The 20,494-nt window shown below is 36.5% G+C and overlaps 1 protein-coding gene across 1 annotated transcript in view; it reads left to right on the forward strand.

The window, feature by feature from the left end:
* LOC100551156 (partitioning defective 3 homolog) overlaps positions 1–20,494 on the forward strand; it is an 85,380-nt gene that overhangs the window by 40,604 nt on the left and 24,282 nt on the right. The window contains exons 4-8 of the mRNA XM_031554025.1: positions 2,108–2,271; positions 3,843–3,971; positions 7,720–7,758; positions 19,028–19,216; positions 19,687–19,857. Of these exons, the coding sequence (XP_031409885.1) occupies positions 2,108–2,271; positions 3,843–3,971; positions 7,720–7,758; positions 19,028–19,216; positions 19,687–19,857 (692 nt within the window). The remainder of the gene's footprint in view (positions 1–2,107; positions 2,272–3,842; positions 3,972–7,719; positions 7,759–19,027; positions 19,217–19,686; positions 19,858–20,494) is intronic.

Below are 20,494 nucleotides of genomic sequence, written 5' to 3' on the forward strand. Positions count from 1 at the left end.
TTTTTTCTGTGGGGGTTTAAAATGGAGTGTGTGAACCAGGCATCTGTAGTAACACCATGAACAAACTGTGGGAATTAAGCTTATTAATAATGAAATATTGTCCTGGGCATGCTGTCACGCTCTGATAGCACTTTAGAAATCTTAGCACACAAAACATATATTTGAACAGCAGTATTCTACACAGATCCTTAAATTAAGGAAGAGATAAATTCCATAAAAAGCAGAGATGCTACTTAAAAAAACCCCAACCTTTCACTTTTATAGATCATTTTCACATGTTGCAAGAAGCTAAAGAGATCTATGAATGTTTGAAGCGTCACTAAAATTGTGAGGTCTCCAAAGTAAAATATGGATGTTAAGAGATCTAACATTTTTTCATCTGTATGTAATAGCACTAATAAATTTTATATCAGTCTGAAAATGACTGAAAACTTTCAAATTCAAATATCAGTTTTTTCATCTATCTCGAATGCTGCAGACATAAGGAAGGGAAGTTGTGTCATTGAATTTGGAACTGATCCAAATTTCCTGAACCATCTGAGCTGCACACACTTGCTGTGGGTAAATTAGGACTTAGATACTTTCAAGACGAAGACTTTAGAAGGTTGTGTTTTCCAACCCCCCATCACCTGTGTCAACTTCATGATAACAAATTATACTGTACTACATCTTAGTCAAATATAATTGTGCAGATTTCAGAAATATGGGCATAAGCTGATACCAACTGCACTGAACTGTTCCTTCCTTTTTGCAAGTGCGAATATTAACATGCTTAATAGAAAAACTGACTTAGCAAATGAACATGGAGAAGATTAAGGCCAAAATTAATTCAGGCTTTAACCTGAAGTAATTCTGTGTGTCTTTCACACAGGATGCACTCAGCTTCCCAGAGGCTCCAGGTTGAGGGCTGTTGTATAAAATCAGTGACTGTCCCCATGTATACATATACTGTGTTGCGCAACTCTTAGGGACCATAACTATGCATGTGGAAGGAACCTCAGGTAAAACTGATATAGCTGAGACCTAACTGCAAGTTACCTAAGTCAATCAGGTAGAAGTCTAAAAATCTACAATCTAAATCTAGATTGGTCATATGTATGCCTGCCTTGAACTCTGGACGTATTTTGACAACTTCCGAGGTGTTTCAAATTGATGATGTAGATGCTGCCACTCTGGAGGCTCTCGATCTGTCTCTGTGCTTTTCATGCTGGGTTAAGTATTCCAAATGGACCTTGTCTGATGTGTAATGTCACAGAGACTTCAACCTAGAATTTCAAAGATTGTCAACAACTTTGGATGGATTACTTTAGAGGGAAGATCACAAGTGAGCTTTTCTCGTAATAGGAAAGACTTCTGTTTGTTATCCCTTCTTGCAAGTCCTATTGCTAGTGGAGTATTACCATGAGGTACAATTCAGAGACAAATTGTCTTCTAGATATGAGCAGGCCTCATTTACCATTTGTACAGGACTTTCTTGCAGATTTCTCGAGGCCACCTTAGAGGTCTCTGCTTTGCTTCAGTCTGCATCAGCCAAGTGTGCAGTCAAATGTGCACCAGCTTGCACATCTCTGTGTGGAACCATATGTGAGGGATTTACCAAGAGCCAGGACAGGAGCCCATGGGGCAGAGGAGTTGCTGAAGAAATGAGCAGAAGGAATGAGACGATGAAGTTACGGTTCTGCCCATTCATGCTGGTGCCCATACGGGAGTTGACAAAGCCCTGTGGCCTCACGTCTAAGGACTTGCTGAAGAAGTTGCAAAAGAAAAAGAGGGGATTATTGACAATATCCAGATTGACATGGGGGAAGGCGGTGACAGGACATCAGATATGCTTTGTTCTGGTTCCTTGTCACTCATCTAATCTGAAATAGAAAGTTGGAAATATGGCAGTGACTTGGAAATCATAAGAACAGTGAGTTTCACAAAGGGCTTGCTAAGCCACCTTGCCAAGAGTCACTACTTCAGTTATATTGTGCTTTTTTTCCCTCTCCTGTACAGTAACTATTATATATTATTTTTTTCATGGATTGTATCGGTGAGATATGCATACATTCTGCTGAATGAAATTAAAATACAATATAAAATATAAAAAATGCATTTTAACTAGTAACATTATACATTCTTTATGCAGGTACAGAGGGCCTGGGATTTAGCATTACTTCAAGAGATGTTCCAATTGGTGGCTCTGCCCCAATTTATGTGAAAAACATCCTTCCAAGAGGTGCAGCTATTCAAGATGGGAGACTAAAAGCTGGAGACCGATTAATTGAGGTGAAGATGCATTGCATGTCTGTGTTTTGGCATGAACCCACAGAGTAATTCACTCTAAAAACTCTCAATAGCTTATATGATAGGGGAGTAGTGCTGCTGAGAAACGAGGCTACTTCCGTCCTGAAGGGAGGATGGCCTAAAGGGAATTAAATTTCCCTTAATATCTTCCTTCAGACCAAGCTGGAGTGATCTCAGATGTCACCTTCCACAGCTCTTTATTGCTGTCCCTAAGCCAAATGACACTGGAGGTACAACTGAGATTTGTGTAACTGCTTCTCTGTGCACTAACTTCACTTTTCTGCCAAACTGACAAAGTCAGCTTGAATTATTTCTAGAGCACATAGCCTTCTGTAATTATTGTAATTGCTGAAAGTATATCAACATAACCTGGATGACTTAGGTAGGAGATTGAGAAGCATCTAAGATGATTATGGCACCTCAACTGTGTGAGTTGTGATCTCCTATGAGGGAAAAGAAGATGGTTTGCTAACTTCTGAGCACTGAGTTCCCTTCCTTCACGTTGTTGATGTGCCCACAATGTTTCCAAAGAGGCCTGAGAATACCCTGTCTTTCCCTGGCTTCTCCCTTCCTCAAGTTATCTCATGCAATCGTACTGTGGAAAATTTTCCATTACATACTCCATAGTTGGCTGCACTGTGTAAGTGGCATATGGAGGCCAAGGGGTCAGATTACTGAATATAAGCAAAAAAAAAACCCTGCACTATATTGTTTTGGGGATAAAGAGTTTTCTACTTTTGGCACAATTTATTTTGGAAGATATATTTAGAATGTATGTATAACACCAGTGCAAAGACAGAATCATCTTTGGATCACACACGTTTGTTTTCATCAAAAGAATTTTATGCAGAAATTCATGTAAAAATACTGGTAGATGAAATTGCTGTAGAGAATACTGTGAAGTGTTCTGTTGTTGCTTAAGTGCAAGGAAACATTGCTATCTTGATTCTTATTTGTATTCATATGTGAAGAATGCATGTTTAATTAGTAAGACAACATCTGGCATAATTTCTTATGTTCTTGATTGGAGATGAGAAAGTGTCATAAATAACAGTAGTGAGAGTGGAGAATGGGAAAAATAAAAACATGAAGAAAGCCAGAGAGGAGATTGACTAGAAGAAGAAAATAGCAAAGTAGAAAAAATTGCTATAAATATTAAATATGTGTGAAATAGTGTGAATAGTAATAATATGTGTGAAAGAGAAATAAAACAACCATATAAGAGTTCAAATTAAATGTGAGTATTTGATAAAAGTGCTTTGAGGTTTTGATAGTACTTTGGCTACAGTTATGATCCAGGTTTCTGAAATATTTCTAGACAAAGTATATGTGGTCTGTTTCTGAAAATCACATAAATATGATTTGAGTTTATTTATGTAGTTTATTATAATTTACAGCAATTTCTGTAAGTGATACTGAGCCAGGAAGCAGTACTTTTCAGTGGCATTTTTAAAAAACACCATCTCATGAGAATCAGATAAACTTTCTACATGAAATCTAATATTTTTCCTATTTTAGTGTCTTATCAATTTCTAATATTTCCTTTGTCTCAGGTAAATGGAGTTGACTTAACAGGCAAAACTCAAGAGGAAGTTGTGTCCTTGCTGAGAAGCACCAAGATGGGAGGGACCGTCAGCCTCCTGATTTTTCGACAGGAAGAAACATTCCATCCAAGGGAACTGGTGCGTAAAATAGAGAGAAGCTAAGAGATTTATTTAGATGAATGTGAGCAGATGATCTGATCTTGTCACCTACTAGTAAACATGCATAGCCAGCACTGCATATAAGTAAACAAAATAGTATTTATTTTGGACATTTCACATGAATGTTTATTATCGCCTTTGAGATCTAGTATTGGAATTAAATATTTGTTAGTAATGTATAAGTGAGAATTTTACTTTGAGTGAAGATGTTTACTATAGAAGTAGCTATTGGATGAACTTTCTTTGAATGCATGGAGACAAGCAATTATTTCATATCTTTCACATGGACAAATCTATGCTTGAAAGCTTGCCATTTATCCCACTACTTGCTCACTAAAATATTTCAGTGCATATACTATTATGCCAAAACAGAATATGTAAATACCTAAAAAGTGGAATATATAAAAAACAGTAGCCTTTTTTGAATATAAATGATATTTCTCTATGCAACGGAAACCCTGCAGTTATTAATTTATCAGGGTAATTCAAAAAATGTTTCTGAGAAATTTACATCAAATGGAAATAAAATGATGTTTCATACTGTACCTGTTCCACTTGCATAATGTATACAGAAATTTCTCTGATAATTATTCAAGATAATTTATGTTATGAAAAGATAGACGTTGAATGTAGCAGTCTTTGTTCTCTATTCAATTAAACTGCTGAAGTTATTTAATATTTGTATTATCATAGCTATATATAGCTCTAAAAATAAATTATTTGGCTGCATTATCATAAAAATGGACAAATATAAGTGGCTTGTAGTGTGATGAATAGATTCTCTCATTTTTCTATTGGTTTTGTGTTATTTTTAATGCAAAAATAATAGATTTTTGTTTGGCTATTTCAAGACATTTAACATTAGTCTTTTATTTTCAAAACTACAATTAGACCTAGTAAGTCAAAATGACAGGGAATACTGTGAACGTATCACAATTTTAGCTCAGTATGCTTGGAACATGACTGAAAGTATTGATGCATCTGTCTGCAGGTTAAAATGAAATGAACCATTTGAAGTCATATTATGCCTACATTATTGCTGCACCCATGAAAGCAATCTGTTTATAATTTCCTATGATATGTAATTTTCACAGTATTGCTATCTTTCATAAAGGTGAATGAAAATGCTTTTTAAGTTTTCTAAATAAACTTAGAAATAAGAAAATTATTAATTTTGTGTATATTATTTCTATACTAAATATAGGAAATTACATAATTAAATAATGCATAATTTAACATTCTATTTTGTAAAAATATATGATGTGAGTATGGCAGGTATTTAACCATAGTAATACTTGATTTAGGTCTAAAAATAACATGAAATTAGGTGCTTTAAGTGAGTTTAACCTCGGTAGCCTGCCTGCTGCTGCTCAGGTGATACTCAGCTATTTTGGCAGACATCAGACTAGAGAAACCAGATCTCTATGTCAGGTGGGCTCTTCAGCAGAGGGTCAGATCTGACCTGCTGTACATTTCTGCAGCTGCAGTTGAACAAATTGCACTGTGAGGATCTGACAGTATATGGGTGTGATGATCCTCTGTTGCATAAAGATGTGTTTGTTTACATTTTGACTTGAAGAAATGTTAGGTATGCTCTGCTGACAGCTGTCAACGAGCATAAGCAGAATTGCTGGGGAAGGTGTTGAACTAAAACCCATCATAAGGGCTGTTCTTTCTTCTCTGGTAAGAAAAAACCTTAAAAGAAAAACATCTTTTCAGACAGCTCCTCTCATTGACTTTTACTAGCTTTATGTAGAAGATAAAAGAAAATTAATATTGGATGAGGGAGGGGATGTTGGTTCATCTTTTAGCCATGCAAACCTTCTTTGTCGTTCCATCCTTCCCCTATTTCTGTCACATTTTCTACATTTGTATGCATTAAATTTTGCCTTAATGAGATATGTCTCAGAAACTGTAAGATAAAATCATGTTATTTGATATTATCCATCCTATAAAGTGCTGGACTTGCTGTTCCTTGCTGAGCAGCACTCTGTTAAAACCATTTTATATTTGCCAACATTTGTACAGATAGTAATCCCAATAAAAGAGGTGTTTAAATTTTATGTTTTGGGCTATGGCTACATGAACGACTTTTGAAAAGTTATTTATCCTTGGGTTTCTTTATAAGTAAAATGAAGATAATAAACTTTCAGGAGAGTTGTGAGTTTAATGTCTTTGATGCGTGTTGCCATTATTGTCTGGAAGGAACCTACAAAAATGTGTAGTTGTATATAAAACTTACAGGAATGTTAAACCGAGCCCATTGAAGTTAGTATGGGACTTTGTGTTGTCACATTGAGAGCTGTGAGTGTGATGGAAAACCACCATTCAGTGTAGCAGCTTCGATAATACAGATAATGGTAAAAGTGATTAAAATGTGGCCACAGTGTATAAAATCAGATTGGCTGGACTACACTCCCAACAGTGAGATCTGGAAAACTAGCTATGCTTCTTCAGAATACCAGGCATTTTATTACTGTCAGTGTTACCTAACGCCAAACATCTAATATCTTAGTGTTTGACCACATCACTGTGAGATTTTCTCATAAAAATCTCATCCCCTTGCCCCCTTCCATTATGAAAGGGGTGAGGAGTACTGTAATTAAGTTTAACTCTCTAGACTGTCATCATCCTCACAAACCTAAAGTTGACTTCATGTGACATATTTCTGTAGAGCTTGCTACTGTTGAATCCATTGAGGTATTGGTTTGGGCTACTCGGCTTTTGAGCTAAATAAATTCTCAATGTTAGCAAAGAGAGATGGGCCTGCAGTTAGTCTCCCATATCCTACAACCTAACGTTTCCATTGCTACTTGTAGGTCCTTTATGTGTTCCTAGCATTTGCCTCCTTCATCTTTTGTTTTATTGGTTGTTGACTGTAGATTAAAGCTAACTGAATGTTTGCATTAACATTTTACCACTATATTTTCTTGCTTTTAAAAATTTCAATCTTCTGCAAGACTCCAAAACAAAAAAATCCAAAAAATTCTCAGTTTTCATTATGGAAGAATAATATCTGGTTAGCCTGAAAGCGATCATCCAGCCAGCAGCAAGGTGACCCTGAGTGTTTAAAGGGATTTTCATATGGGTGGGCATGGCCTTTGAAGAGCAGTATTCCTTATGTGTGTTTCCAGAAATTTTGAGGAATACAGAATGTTTTCCCAATGGTGTATGTTTGCCTCATATGCCCTAAGACGTAATTGCAAAGTACAAGAGGGTTCCACCTATGGTATGCTAAAAGCACCCTCCTGTCTTTGGATACCCAGTCCTGTTATTCTGGTTCACTCAAACTTATGGCAAAGGGAAATCCCTTGCTAAAATGTGAATGGATGTTTTTTAAAACAGATATTTAATTAAAATATTTGGAAGGCTTCATCTGGATTGCTGAGGTCATTCTTTGAAGCCCTAAGAGTAGAAGAGAGAACATCCAAGAACATTCCACTAGCCAGACAATGGTGCGAGCAGTTGTGATCCTTCCTTAGCCAGATATCCACCTTCTTCATAACCAGATTAAGCCAGGTGTTCTGGCCTCAGATTGCTGGAGTTCTTTTTGTTCACTTCTCATTTAGTTCTAATTTAGAAAAAAATTGAATCAGCATGATGAATGCCCTTCATTTTTCTCTTACCACTTCATGTCAGAATTAGACATCTTTGCTTATCCCCCTACTAATAGATAGTTTATGTCGTATATAGCTGTGTTCTTATTTATTTTTTTTACTTCCTTTAGAATGCAGAACAAAGCCAGTCACAAATTCCAAAGGAAACGGTAAGAGCTTTGTCTTTTCCATACTGGAAGACTCACAAATGTTTTTAAACTGATATGGCACTTCTCCATCAAAGTTTCACAAATCCTCCTTTCACATTATATACTGTAGATGGCTCTCTCTAGCTTTACATTTTAAATGCATTTTTAATGTAATTTCAAATACTGTTTGAATATCATGTACAATTCAATATTTAGGTATGTTCAAACACTATTTGAAATTACATCTTTTTATATACAAAGACCTAAAGTTGAAATGGTAATAGTAACCTCTTAGTTTGTGTTAATTTTGGTAACTTAGTTGTTTAAAAAATGATTATATGACCAAAACCTGAGATACAAAATCATAGCAATTAAGCACTTTTAATGTAAGTTTGAATTGACCTTCACACCAAACTAGGATTTCTTAGTTATTTTAAAGAAATTATAGGGAAGTAGTATCAAGTGTAACCCTTTGAAGATTGTAACAGGTTGCATGTGTTGTGTCAGTGAGGCTTTGCACTGTTTATGTATCTCTTTAGTCAGTGGGACAGACTCAGTTTTAGTACAGATTATATTAACATACTAACATGCAAAACTGTTTACTAAAATAAAAGATTTTATGAAATATTACCATAAGATATTGCAAGAATGCATGTACCTTAAATGTATGCCACATCTGAGTTAAAAATGCACTTCAAGAAGCTCCATTCAATTAGGTACCTATTTCAAAATTAAATATTAAATTAGGTTATAGAGAAATTACTTGGGTTCGTGCTGAGATTTGAAATTAGTTAGAAAAGCTTCTGAAAAACAGAAGAAGCAACTCTAAATGAATTGGAATGCCTTGCCAGTGATGGTGAGATAGTATCTGAGATTAAATCAAGTTTAGGAAAAGAGATTTAACAGTCATCACAGTTTAGAGTGTATACGGGATGGCATTATCAGTGTTTTAGTCCAATGCAATGTAACTGGCAAAATGAGCATTTGGGTTGAAGGCAGCTTTTATTCTCCACCTTATGTTTTCCTTACACATCCTCTAGTCTGAAACTCATCTGCATAAGGGCTTTGCACGACTGTAGGTATATCATTGTGTCTGACGTGCCTCACAGTATCTTTTTAGCACATCTTTACAATGCATGTGTGTTCTTATCTTCTTAGTTTCTTAACATGTACTGCTGATATGCGAGAAGATCAAAGATCAAAGCCCAGGATAGCATTTCTGCCTGTAATTGAATACCATTGAAAACAAATTGTGGGCGCGGCCATATAAAAGTGTCCTGCTTTTAGGAGTTACAATGAAATTCTGCCACAAAATCTTACTAAGATTAGGCAGATTGCCTATTAGGTATTTATATAAAGTAATTGCTTATCTTTTGCAAACTTCATGTTTTGTAACAAATTCTCTGGTGAAATCCTTTCTCTGCCATTTTCTGTTCCAATTTCTCTGCCTCTTCTAAGACAAGGCCAAAGGAAGAAAGGCACTCTCACTTCTCCTCCATAGGTGTGAGCCATACATTTCTCATTAAGAAGGAGGTAATGTAGGAGCAACAGGGAGCATATGAGTAGCTAGGGACTGCTGAAAAACTGTGCTTGAATCAGCCAGAAAGCCCAAACAAGCCTTAGAAATAAGGAAGCAAATTGGGAAACATGCAGAGACATACAGTGAAGGAATGAAGTGAGAAAGATGGTAAATACAAAAATATTTTTTTGCATAATGTTTTGTTTTCTTTCATTATGGAGTGAGACCTTTGTTTAAAATGAATGCTAAAAGCAATAGTGACCAATAGCAGGAACAGTAAATGTCTTAAAATTTCCCCCTTCTGCGTGAAAATAAAAACACAGACTAAATGTGAAAGGTGTCAGTGAGTGTTTAAAATGCTTTTGCTCTTACCTCCTCCCTTCCAATCTTCTTTGCTTTGGGTAGATATGATACAGTCTTTTTGCAGAACCGAATTCCCTCAGCTGCACATTAATAATGCAGTCACACACTTGTTTTCTTTTTTAATTTATTTTTATTTTTAAAAGTGCTTTTCATTACTTTATTTTCCTTCGGTATGCCTCTATCTCTGTTTATTCATCCTCTGTCTAATTTTTGGGTCTTTGAGATTTCTATCTTGCAATTTCTGTTTCTGTGCGTGCTCTGATCTTTGTGCTGTTAGTTGTGAGGTTTTAGACTCCAAGAGTCAAGGACTTGATTTAGTAGAAAGCAAAGCAAAAGAAAAGAAAAAAAAAAGGATAGAAAAGTGTGATGAAAGCAGTGAAGCTGTTAGAAATGAGAGAGGTGAAGTACAAAAATCTGCTTCTAATTTAAAGGGAAAATGACTGTAGGGTTGTTTTTTTAATGGCTATGTCTTTGTAGGGAAACAGGAGAAAAATGCAACTTTGAAAATAAAGATGAAAAAAAAAACAACCCTGAAAATGGAAAGCCTGAAATAAAATTTATATATAGATGCAAGAATATGAAGCCTAATTTATCAGTGTGTTATTAACTCCAAGGGGTTACATTCGTGAAACTGCTAGTTTGAAATGATTTATACTAATATTGTGGCACTTGAACGCAGTATTTAAAATCTTCATGCATATAGTAAAAGCAAACCTTGACAAGTGGTCTCCTTCTTAATTTATACGTAGCCTGAAATCATTGAGTGGCTTATTACTTACTTAACTGCCCTTCCAAGAAAGCATATAACTTTATATTTTGTACACCTTCACAGAATACACATTCATGTATTCTCATTGATGAACTTCCATAACTGCGGGGTTTGTTTAACGTGCTAAGCTCAGAGAATTTAAGCTTTGCTCTTCAGTTAGTCATAAAAAATTCGATTGTTAATGAATCTTCAGCTCTGTCCAGTAAGTGTGCCCTAGTGAAAACTGGACGGATGTTTTTATTTTCTCTTTGCAGATGAATGGAACAGGCATTTGGTTTAGTCCTGGTGCAAATCTCATGTATCTCATTTGAAAGCCCTACTTTGCCCAGGCACTAGTCATAACCCTTGGTATAGATGATGACAAAATAGAACAGATGCACCTATTTCTGAACATGGTGATTATTTGGAATGTAGGAGAATGACCGTAATATGAAAACCAGTAATTTATCATTATTACATTTCTGTTTCCAAGCATAATTATCTTAATCTTGTTACAGAGCATTCAAATGAACTGTTAATTATGCTATGTAAAACATCTGCCAATTAATTTTTCCCCCATATTCTTTGAAAGTCAATAGTGTTTCAGTAATATTTTGCTTTTACAATTGTCATTCACTGTTTGTTTTCTGAATTCAAACTGGCAAGTTAACTTTCATGTAAGCATAGTTCTAGAGAAATAATAATTACCATATATGTGTATAAGTATTTTCTACAGGACATTGTTACTAAAGAAGTTCAAAATTAGGACTCAGACCCTTTTCATGATCGCTGCACACAGCAGTATGGGAAAGCTTCAATTTCCACTCCTGCAATAGGTGATTCAACCTTCTAAAAATTGAGCCAAGATTTCACATTCAGTCAGACCAGCCCACACTGCTGGCAGTGCTGATATCATTAGATACAAAATGATTTGATCAAATGTGGAAGTGATGCTGCTGTTACTTTCACAATGTTTAGGAATACTACACATGATGTAGTTCTGATGTTGGTTCTTTTTATATCTTTTTTATTGCAATGGTGTGAGACAGAAGGGTGATTACAATGCAATACAGTGTGCTATTTTGAATAGTTTCAAGTTCTGTTTTTCATAAAGTTGTGAGATAAGCAGATCAAATGGAAGAAGCGAATGTGTAATCTTCTGCAGGATAATGTGTTTAGAGTAGGAGGTACTCTATGATTTAGTAGCTTGTTCTGGGGGCATTAATGAACAGAATGGAGACATAACTTGTGAATAATTAATATAATAGTTGAGTGACTGTGCATGTGAATGCTCTTTGAATAGTTTGAATTCCCGGAATGATCAAGGGTGACCCACCAGCACTTCTGTGTTACGCTGTGCTTGGGACTGACCCTGTGTCTCATACCTTTGTCTCTGTTGTCCCCACGAGACTTAGCTGGGCTGTAGTGTGACTGTGGCACAGAGTAAGAAGCACCCACATAGACTCACTTTCTTCTGAGCATGCTGGGAGTGCAGTGCAGCTGTAGTCGGTGTCTCAAAGTTTAGATTTAGGAAACTTGCTGGGCAATTTCATGCCAGTTTCTTGCAAGCCAAAGCATCCCTTGCACCGAGGTTCTATACCAGGTTTCCTCAGAGAAGCTTGCAGAATCACCCTGAAGCCCCATTATGTGCCCTTTACTGTTCACCTTGATTGTGCTGTTTCCTACATGCCAGCCTCAGTTATTTTGGATAATGAGAAGCTGACTGTGTAAGATATTTACAATTTAGACAGGAGATATAGGATTGGGACTGAAAGGGGCCCCCAGGTCCTCTGGTTGGTCATCTGCTAGCACAGGCAATGTAATCATGGGTTCTTTCAAACACTTGGCTTAACTTGGGTGAACACACAGTTCCTGTCATTGCTTAAAATTCCTCTGAAAACTCACTGGTTATGTACAAAGCTTACTTTACTGTACTGTTGCCTTTAGATGCTTGATGTTAATTCTTTCTTGCTATTAAATCCTGGGAAAAACAGTGAGATGAACTGGTTTGCCACGGTTGCCTGAAAGCCTTTAGCAGAAGTAGGCGTGAGATGTGGGGCACTCCCAGTGCCCAGTACGAGTTCCTTGTCCTCGACTTCTACAAGGCCGTTGTGTTGCTTTCAACTTTGTTATTCTGTCTGGCTTTCCCAGACACTCTATCTGTTTCTTTAGTGTTTCAGGTCTTACACAGCCAATAGCCCAATGAGAGAAGTATAAAGATTTTTAGGGAGCTCTGTCATTAGTGTGTTGTGCATTGAAGTTTTTCTGGGACAAGGAATAGTACAGAGAGCTGTAGATTTATAGACTTCTTTGGCAAAGCGGACACCTGCTGTGTGTCTAATCCCTTGGTTTTCATTTCTCCAGGATAAGCATCTCTAAAAAAAATACTAATAATAATAAAGAAAAAGAGAGAGGTTAGCATTACAATTGTGTATTTGTCTCAGAGCATACAGTTAGAGCATAAAGTTTGAGTAGAAGCAATTTGGGGTGGGTTATTTTGATCTTAAATGATAGATGATAGTCATTATGGTAAATGTAATGTATAATGAATGAAATATTTTCAGTGGTGTGATCAGTTGATTTTAAACATAGAATTTTTTCTGCTTAAAACAGTTCCTACAGCACCCCAGATCACAATGTTAGCATTAGGAAGAATAATGTTAGTGTAGACAAGCAATGGTGTTCTTATATAGATAAATAACAAACATGTGGATATACTTAAGCATGGGCTTTTGCAAAGCTTTGATTTTCATGCTAAATGAAAATCACATGCTAGAATTTTTTGTGCTTCGGAAAAAAATTATTTTTTTTCCTAAACCATTTTTAATCCATCAAAATCATTAAACTGCAGACATTTTTAGAATGTGGAACATGTTTTTGATACTAAATTAAATCCTTAAAATGGACATAACTGGAAATATAACAAGCCTGTTTTGCAGTATTTTCATGAGCTAGCATTTCTGTGTATAGGGGCATACCAAAGTTAATCCACATATAATATGCAAAAATCTTTTCCTTGATGGGATTAAAATTAAAGCAGACCACATTTCCCTTAAAATCTTAGAATTCAAATATAGTTTTTGATATCTAGCAGCTGCTGTTTGATTTGAACAAGAGTGCAGTATTTGCCAGATGTGACATATTAACTTAGCTAATATGAATAATGAGTCTCAGTGTATACATGCAAATAAGATTCATTAGTGTTTATCTAACATATGGGAGATATTAAAATACTTAACCTAGGAAGAGTTAGAAAAAGAAAGCAAGCACAAGAATTTTAGTTGATTATTTGGCTTATGCCCTATTATCTTTTTATAATCTAGGTAAGTAGCTGCTTTGGACTCTTACAACCTGGTACAGGACACGGTTGTTTGATTTAAAATAATAAAAGGAAGGAAAAAGGTCCAGTAGCATTTCAGGGGGAAACTCGGATGGAAGCATGGAATGCACATGTCGCTCTCTGATCAGGAGGAATGCATCTCTCTGCTGGAGGTCCAGTTTGAAATCGAAATAATCTGCTGTTACATTTGTCTGTGGTGCCTAACCATACCAGGGTGTCTCAGCTCTCAGTTATTCCTCCTTCGGAGGGGCCTCAAATGAAGTCAGAGAGGTGTGTTCTGGGCCACCTACCCTGCTCTGTTTTCAGTACCTCTAGCAGTAATACATCTGCATTTTTAAAAGGACCAAACATTGCCCCCACAAAATAGCTGCTGATCAATGGAGCTGTTGTTTTTGTTCCTTAGGGCTGCTCGATATACACATTGGATGTTTGTATATTTGATAACATATGATAAAAGTGAGTTTCATCATGTTTTAGTGTGTTTCAGTTCAGAAGGTTACCTGATGTGACAGCAATGTCACCTACTTAACCTGAAGGACAAAATGATTAGAGCCATCTCCGAGGCCAAGAACATATGTGTAATAACTGATTGACATCTCCTTTCTCCTGCGTATACAATGTTAATTTCAAAATAAGAATTTGTTCTGTTCTAATAGCACTGAGATAAATTTTACTGACTTATCCTAATCCTACCCTAACATATAGGATTTACGATTTCTTATTTTCACAGGTACCCTTTTAGAAAGGAATAAACAATGAATACTGTATTAAGATCCTCTAAAGATTTAAAATATCCAGGAAAAGGCTGTGACTTTAGTCTGGCTGCCCATTATTGGAACCAAATGAATACATCTGTGATTTTGTATATTCCATTCCTTTTATAACATACGTTTCTTAGACCTGGTGAGCTCTTGGATGTCCATGAAAATTCAAACTTCAAATAAGAAAAAGAATGACACGTTTGTGAGGTGGATAGGATAACAGAATAAAAATTAAGCAGAGGCTAATGGGCTTAGGGCTGCGCTGTGATGAGACTGGACACAGAAAGATTGAGGGGCAGGTAAAATGGATAGTACTGATGCGGTCATTAGAGTGGGATTTGTGCTCTAGTTACTTAATCTATCACATCGATATAATCATCACACAAGAAAGATGTGTTTGCTTTTGTACAGCCTTGTAGATGTTTATCCAGAAGCCCTGCATATGTTCCCATTTGTGTTGTATACATAACTCAGAAAGATAGTTACCCTCTAAGTGTGGGATACAGCTCTGTTACTGGCTTCTGTGAGTGAAAACAGCAGTGCGCTGTTTTTTGCCCAGAGTCCCATGATTGACTTCTTTCTTTTCTCTCTACGTAATCACAAAGTAACTTGCAGACAAGTTTCAGTGGCTCAGTAGCTGCTGAGAAGTCTGCATGTCTAAGCTTGCAAGAGAATGAACTTCTCTGTAGAGAATGCAGCCGGATTTGTAGCTGCAGCGAGCCACTTTGAAAACCTGTCCCAGCTTGATTGAAAATTGCTTCCCCCGTTAGGTGGGAGGAGGTTTTTGTTAGCTCTCTTTTTTCACCCATCTCATGCTGTTTATTCACCAGCTGAACCCTGATGAGATTTTATAAAGGGAAGAAGTCCCAAGCAAGAAATTTCTTTATAGCTTTAAAACATAAAAGGACAGTAGTAGATGCTGTTACTAACAAGATGCAATAACTGTATTACATTGTTACTGTCAAAGTCCATTTTAATGTTATTTATAAAATTATATCAGATTTTATAATGTGATCAGAAACTGATATTATATGTAAGGTAATATATTTTCCCTCCCTTTATCTTTCTTTAATCTCTGCATATCTTCAAACATCGCCATCATTTTGTTCTAGTCAGTAAGTTTATCTTTAAGTTTACGTTATATTTACATTGCATTTAAAAAGTGAAAAATGTATCTTCAATGTCATTTAGCATAAATTGATGCTAAGTATGAATTTGAAGCAAAAAAAAAAAAAGTCACCTACATAAATTATCACCAATCGAATTTTTATTACGAATTACATACTTGAGCAGCTTCATTCATCCAGCTGAAGTCATTTCAGATGACCTTTTCCTCAGCAGACTCTGTCTGAACAGAATATTGTTCTGCTGTTAATTGTTTTGGATGTAGTGTGTGAAAAATCTCGAGGGAGTTGAGTTTTGTTGCTGAGGGTTCATAGTACATAAATTTGCTTGCATGTTTACTTCTGGTCTGTCAAGGTATATGAAGCAATAAATTTCTCCCACAGATCAACTAATCATGAAAATAGTGTTGAGGTGTTTGATTGACACAGTTAAGATGTTAATTTAGAGTATATCAAGATCAAATGGAAGTTATTGCAATTAGGAAGTGATTGTGTTCTCAGTGTAAATTTTTAAATGATGCATTTTAGATTTCTGTGCATTTTTATTCTGTTTCGTGGATGTGTTGGAGAATTTCTGTGGTTTATTGCATTTATATTCTTATCATGCAGTACAATTTCGATGTAAATTTTTCTTTACGGAGGTAGATATTTAATTATTGGGGAGAATCAGTGCCTATTTAGTATTTCTGTAGTGTAAAGCACTTTGGTTAAAAAGGATTCGGTCAATCTTAATATATTTGTATATTTATTTCATTTATTTATATATTTATCAAGACTTTTGGTTCAAAATATCAAAGTGTCAGACTTAAATCTCATTGCTCATTTCTCAGAAAGTGGCTCCCTTTGTTCACACTTCAAGTTTTCTGACAAATATATAGTCCTTTCCCATGCTTTGCATGAAATACAGTTTGTGTTCAATGTATGACATACAGGTAGGCCTTCTCTGGTATTGTGGTGTGGCACAAATGTTATAAGTCTGTACTTTCACATCCATAGTTCTTGGATCCTAAAGGTTCACTTTTTGAATGCCATGTTTTTCTCCAGTGTGCTTCTAGCGGAAGTGGTGGAGCATCTCCACACTCAGGCGTCTGCAGCTCTGTGTTGGCATTGCATTGTTTCCTTGTTTAAGTCTGTAGAAAATAGACAATGGAAGAACCACATCAGGAGCAGGACTGAGCTGACAGAGCAGCTCTTTGGGCTCAGTGAGGAGAAGCACTGAGGCCATTAGTCCATTCAATGGGAACACTGATGGAGGTGCTCCAACGGGCCCATGGGCGTGGAGAAGTGTACCTGATGGAGCATGAGGAGAAGCAATTCAGTGGCCTACACTGGAAAATGGCTGAAATGCTTGTGTACTTTTTAGAGCATTAGAAAACATTGAGGAAGGGAGAATTGATTGTAAATTTATAATAACAATAGTGAAGAATAATCTAATGAGCTTGTGTGGTTTGGAGTACCCACGCGTCCTGCCTTGGCTTTATCTCCCTTTCAGCTCCCTAGCTTTTTGTCCTGCTATTATTTGTTAATGAAAATGAAAGCAATCAGTGTTACAAAAAAATCAAAAGTAGTATGTTTCTGTCTCAGATTCCTTTATTCTGCAGCTACCTGACAAAAAGTGCATCTCAACTGTATCTTGCAGCTAGTGCTTTTGTGATTCAAACAGGAAAATTAGGGTTGCAGTTTTGCCAAAACCTGAAGATTATGTTTTAATCCAATATTTTTTCCATGGACACAGCAGACATTTCCACTCCTGATGGCAAGCACAGATAATGCTGATTTGCACAGCCAAGAGATGTGTTTGGATAATGGGATTCATAAGCAAGCTGAGCTGGTACTTGGAGAGGGGGATGTTAAGTTTGCTTTTTGTTTTATTTTGTTTATTGTATTATGCTTTGTTATAACCAAGCGATGGTTATATGCGTGTATGTAATGCAGTGAAAAGAGCTGGTGAACACATTAAGGCTCATGCTTTTAACCAAATGGGAAAAGACAGAGCTCCTGTTTTCCTTCCCCTGGCTGTTCCAGTGTTCTCAACAATCTGACTTCCTTCCCATGTGACATTTTCGCATTGCATTTCTAGGTCAATGGTGACAAAACTAGCATGCTTTGCCCAAACTGATAATTGCAGTCTGCTGTATTCCACATGGCTTTCACATCCATCTCTGCAGTAGTCTGTGTTTGGATTTCAGAAAAGTCTGTCAGCTTTGCATTTCCTCAGATCTTAGAGACAGGGATGGCTCAGCAAGCAAAAGTTAACTTGTGGTGCATCCTGTCCTGCTTTAGCTGTCTGAGAGTAGAGAGAAACAGGAGCGAGTTTTGCAAAGAAATGCAAAGAAAGCGACATGAGAAAAATGGGTGTAAAATCAGAGTAAAAAAGAGATTTTAATAAATCTTATTTGACAAGATTATCAAAATATTGGACAGACTAATTCTTCTAGAGACAAACTACTGACTACTAGACATTCTGGTGGACATTCTCTTACTGTTGCTTCTTCATGAGGGTGAGAAATGAACAGCACACTTGGACTCCCCATCATCTGTTCTGAGTATCGTGTCCACACCTGCTACCCCCACAAGTGCCACTGCTCTTCTGGGGCTTCCCAGGGACCCTGCTCCGACCTATCTCCAAGGCATTTGCTGGGCCACCAGTTCAACAGGAGGTGAAGTGAGAGGGTACTCACCTTCCCTTCATGGCTTTTGGGGGCACTGGGGTGTCCTGACAGCTCCTTGCCAGGGGCACTGGCTGGGCTGTGATTATAATTCCAGGTGTTCAAAATCTGGGATTGTCCTAGTGAAGCTAAAACAGTATGGAGAGCAGTAAAGAACCGAAGATGTGGGTAGGATGACAGAGGAAAAGGGAAGAGCCAGAAAAGATGGGAAAATTGGCATGCTGAACTGGATTTGACACTAACCCTGGCAATAGCAGAGATGTGCTGTTCAGATCTCAGCTGTGTGATTTTCTGTTTTTCCTAATACAGTTAGTTTTAAACAAAATGAGGGAACTGAATAATTTTTGAATTTAATTTTCTTGCAAGTAGTTTCTGCCCATGAATCACAAAGATATCATGGATTATGATGATATTTTAAAAATTCTGTAAGTAGTCAAATCACAAAATATTTCAGATATGGCTTTTTTTGGCTAATTAGATAGTTTATGTGTGTTGGCATTAATGACACATTCAGTAATGACATACTATTCAATTATTTTACTAGGCAGAGAAGCACTTAGACACAAATATAAGATATTTCTGATTCTAGGCATCAGCTGGAGGTGACTGAAAGTACACTATTTGTTCATGTTTCTTCGAATAATTACTGTGGAAAATATTGTGTCATTGCAGTTGAAAGCATTTTTTTAAATGCTAATAGCTGTGGAAGGAAGAGAATTCCTGAGGAGAAATGCTCTTTGTAATCCCATGTTAATCTTCCTGACAGAAAGCAGAAGAAGAAGAGCTTGTTCTCACACCTGATGGCACCAGGGAATTCCTGACATTTGAAGTTCCACTTAACGACTCTGGATCAGCTGGACTTGGTGTGAGCGTCAAAGGGAATCGGTCAAAAGAAAATCACGCCGATTTAGGAATCTTTGTCAAGTCCATCATTAACGGTGGAGCAGCATCCAAGGTAAGAAGGAACATCTATTGTGCTTGTTCTTCCTCTGTTTTCCATTATTATGATATTTTGAAAATAACCACATGTACAAAAATGAGATTGTTCTTTAACTAACATTTTTGAATTGTGCCGTTGGAGGTAACATTTCAATTTCTACAAAAAGTCTTGTTTAGTACTGGATGATTTTAACAGCCTTTAAAGATTCTAGGGAGGACGCAAGCATCTCTGGTACAGTTCAGTTAGAATTATATTTACTCAAACAGATTATGGTTATGGCTTGAAGTGCAAATCTGTGAGTGGTTGGAATAGACATTTCCTACGACGACTGCGATAGAAGCTGTAACATGAGTGTCCACTTGGCTATAAACTGTTAGGGCTTAGTATAGTTGTTTGATTCTTTTTCATTTTTTCCCCTCTCTCCATCAGACTACACTTCTGCATAGCATATTTTGTGTGACTGGAGATAACTTTTCCCTTTCTAGGATGGCAGGCTCCGAGTGAACGATCAACTAATAGCAGTAAATGGAGAATCATTACTAGGCAAAACAAATCAAGATGCTATGGAAACTTTAAGAAGATCCATGTCCACTGAAGGAAACAAACGAGGAATGATTCAGCTTATTGTGGCAAGGCGAATAAGTAAATGCAATGAGGTAATACACTTCTGATATTGGGGTTGGGATTTTTAACTTCTAAGTTATTTCTCTTTATAGGAGATGTCTTGTTTCTTCTGAGACTAGGAAAATAGTATTTGAGGAGCTAAAGAAAGAGAGAATTACAAAATGATCTGAATTTCAGTGTTAGACATGTTAACCTTATTACCAGATCAATAAAGTTTTTCTTTTGAGTATTTTCATCAATGGATAACAGGAAACACTGAATAAAACTATATTGATTTTGTAATTGGATCCCCCTGCTTATGTGATCTTTGTTCTTTGAAGGTTTTAATGCAGGTCTATTGAATCTTTCATTTATAGGCTTAGTGTCAACTGACTTGCTTCTTTGTCACTTTGAATTTTTTTAAATGAAAAATAAAGCTTATATATTTCATTACTACATTTTATCTAAGCAATTAGAAGTTCCCTTTAAAGATTCTTCAAAACTAGATGCAAATAATTCTGATTTTCAGTATGTTGTATCTTCTCCTCCATTGCAGGGAAGTACTAGACACTGAAGTCAGGGCTCAGTGGTGATTCTTTTTCTGATCTTCTTTGCAGCTTTGGTCTTCTCCAGTGCTGTGTTAATGTGTTGATGTTTTCAAATGCTTTTGTGATTTGTATAAGTTTTATC

This window comes from Meleagris gallopavo, chromosome 6, assembly GCF_000146605.3.
Source record: "Meleagris gallopavo isolate NT-WF06-2002-E0010 breed Aviagen turkey brand Nicholas breeding stock chromosome 6, Turkey_5.1, whole genome shotgun sequence".
In the NCBI taxonomy this organism is placed as follows: domain Eukaryota; kingdom Metazoa; phylum Chordata; class Aves; order Galliformes; family Phasianidae; genus Meleagris; species Meleagris gallopavo.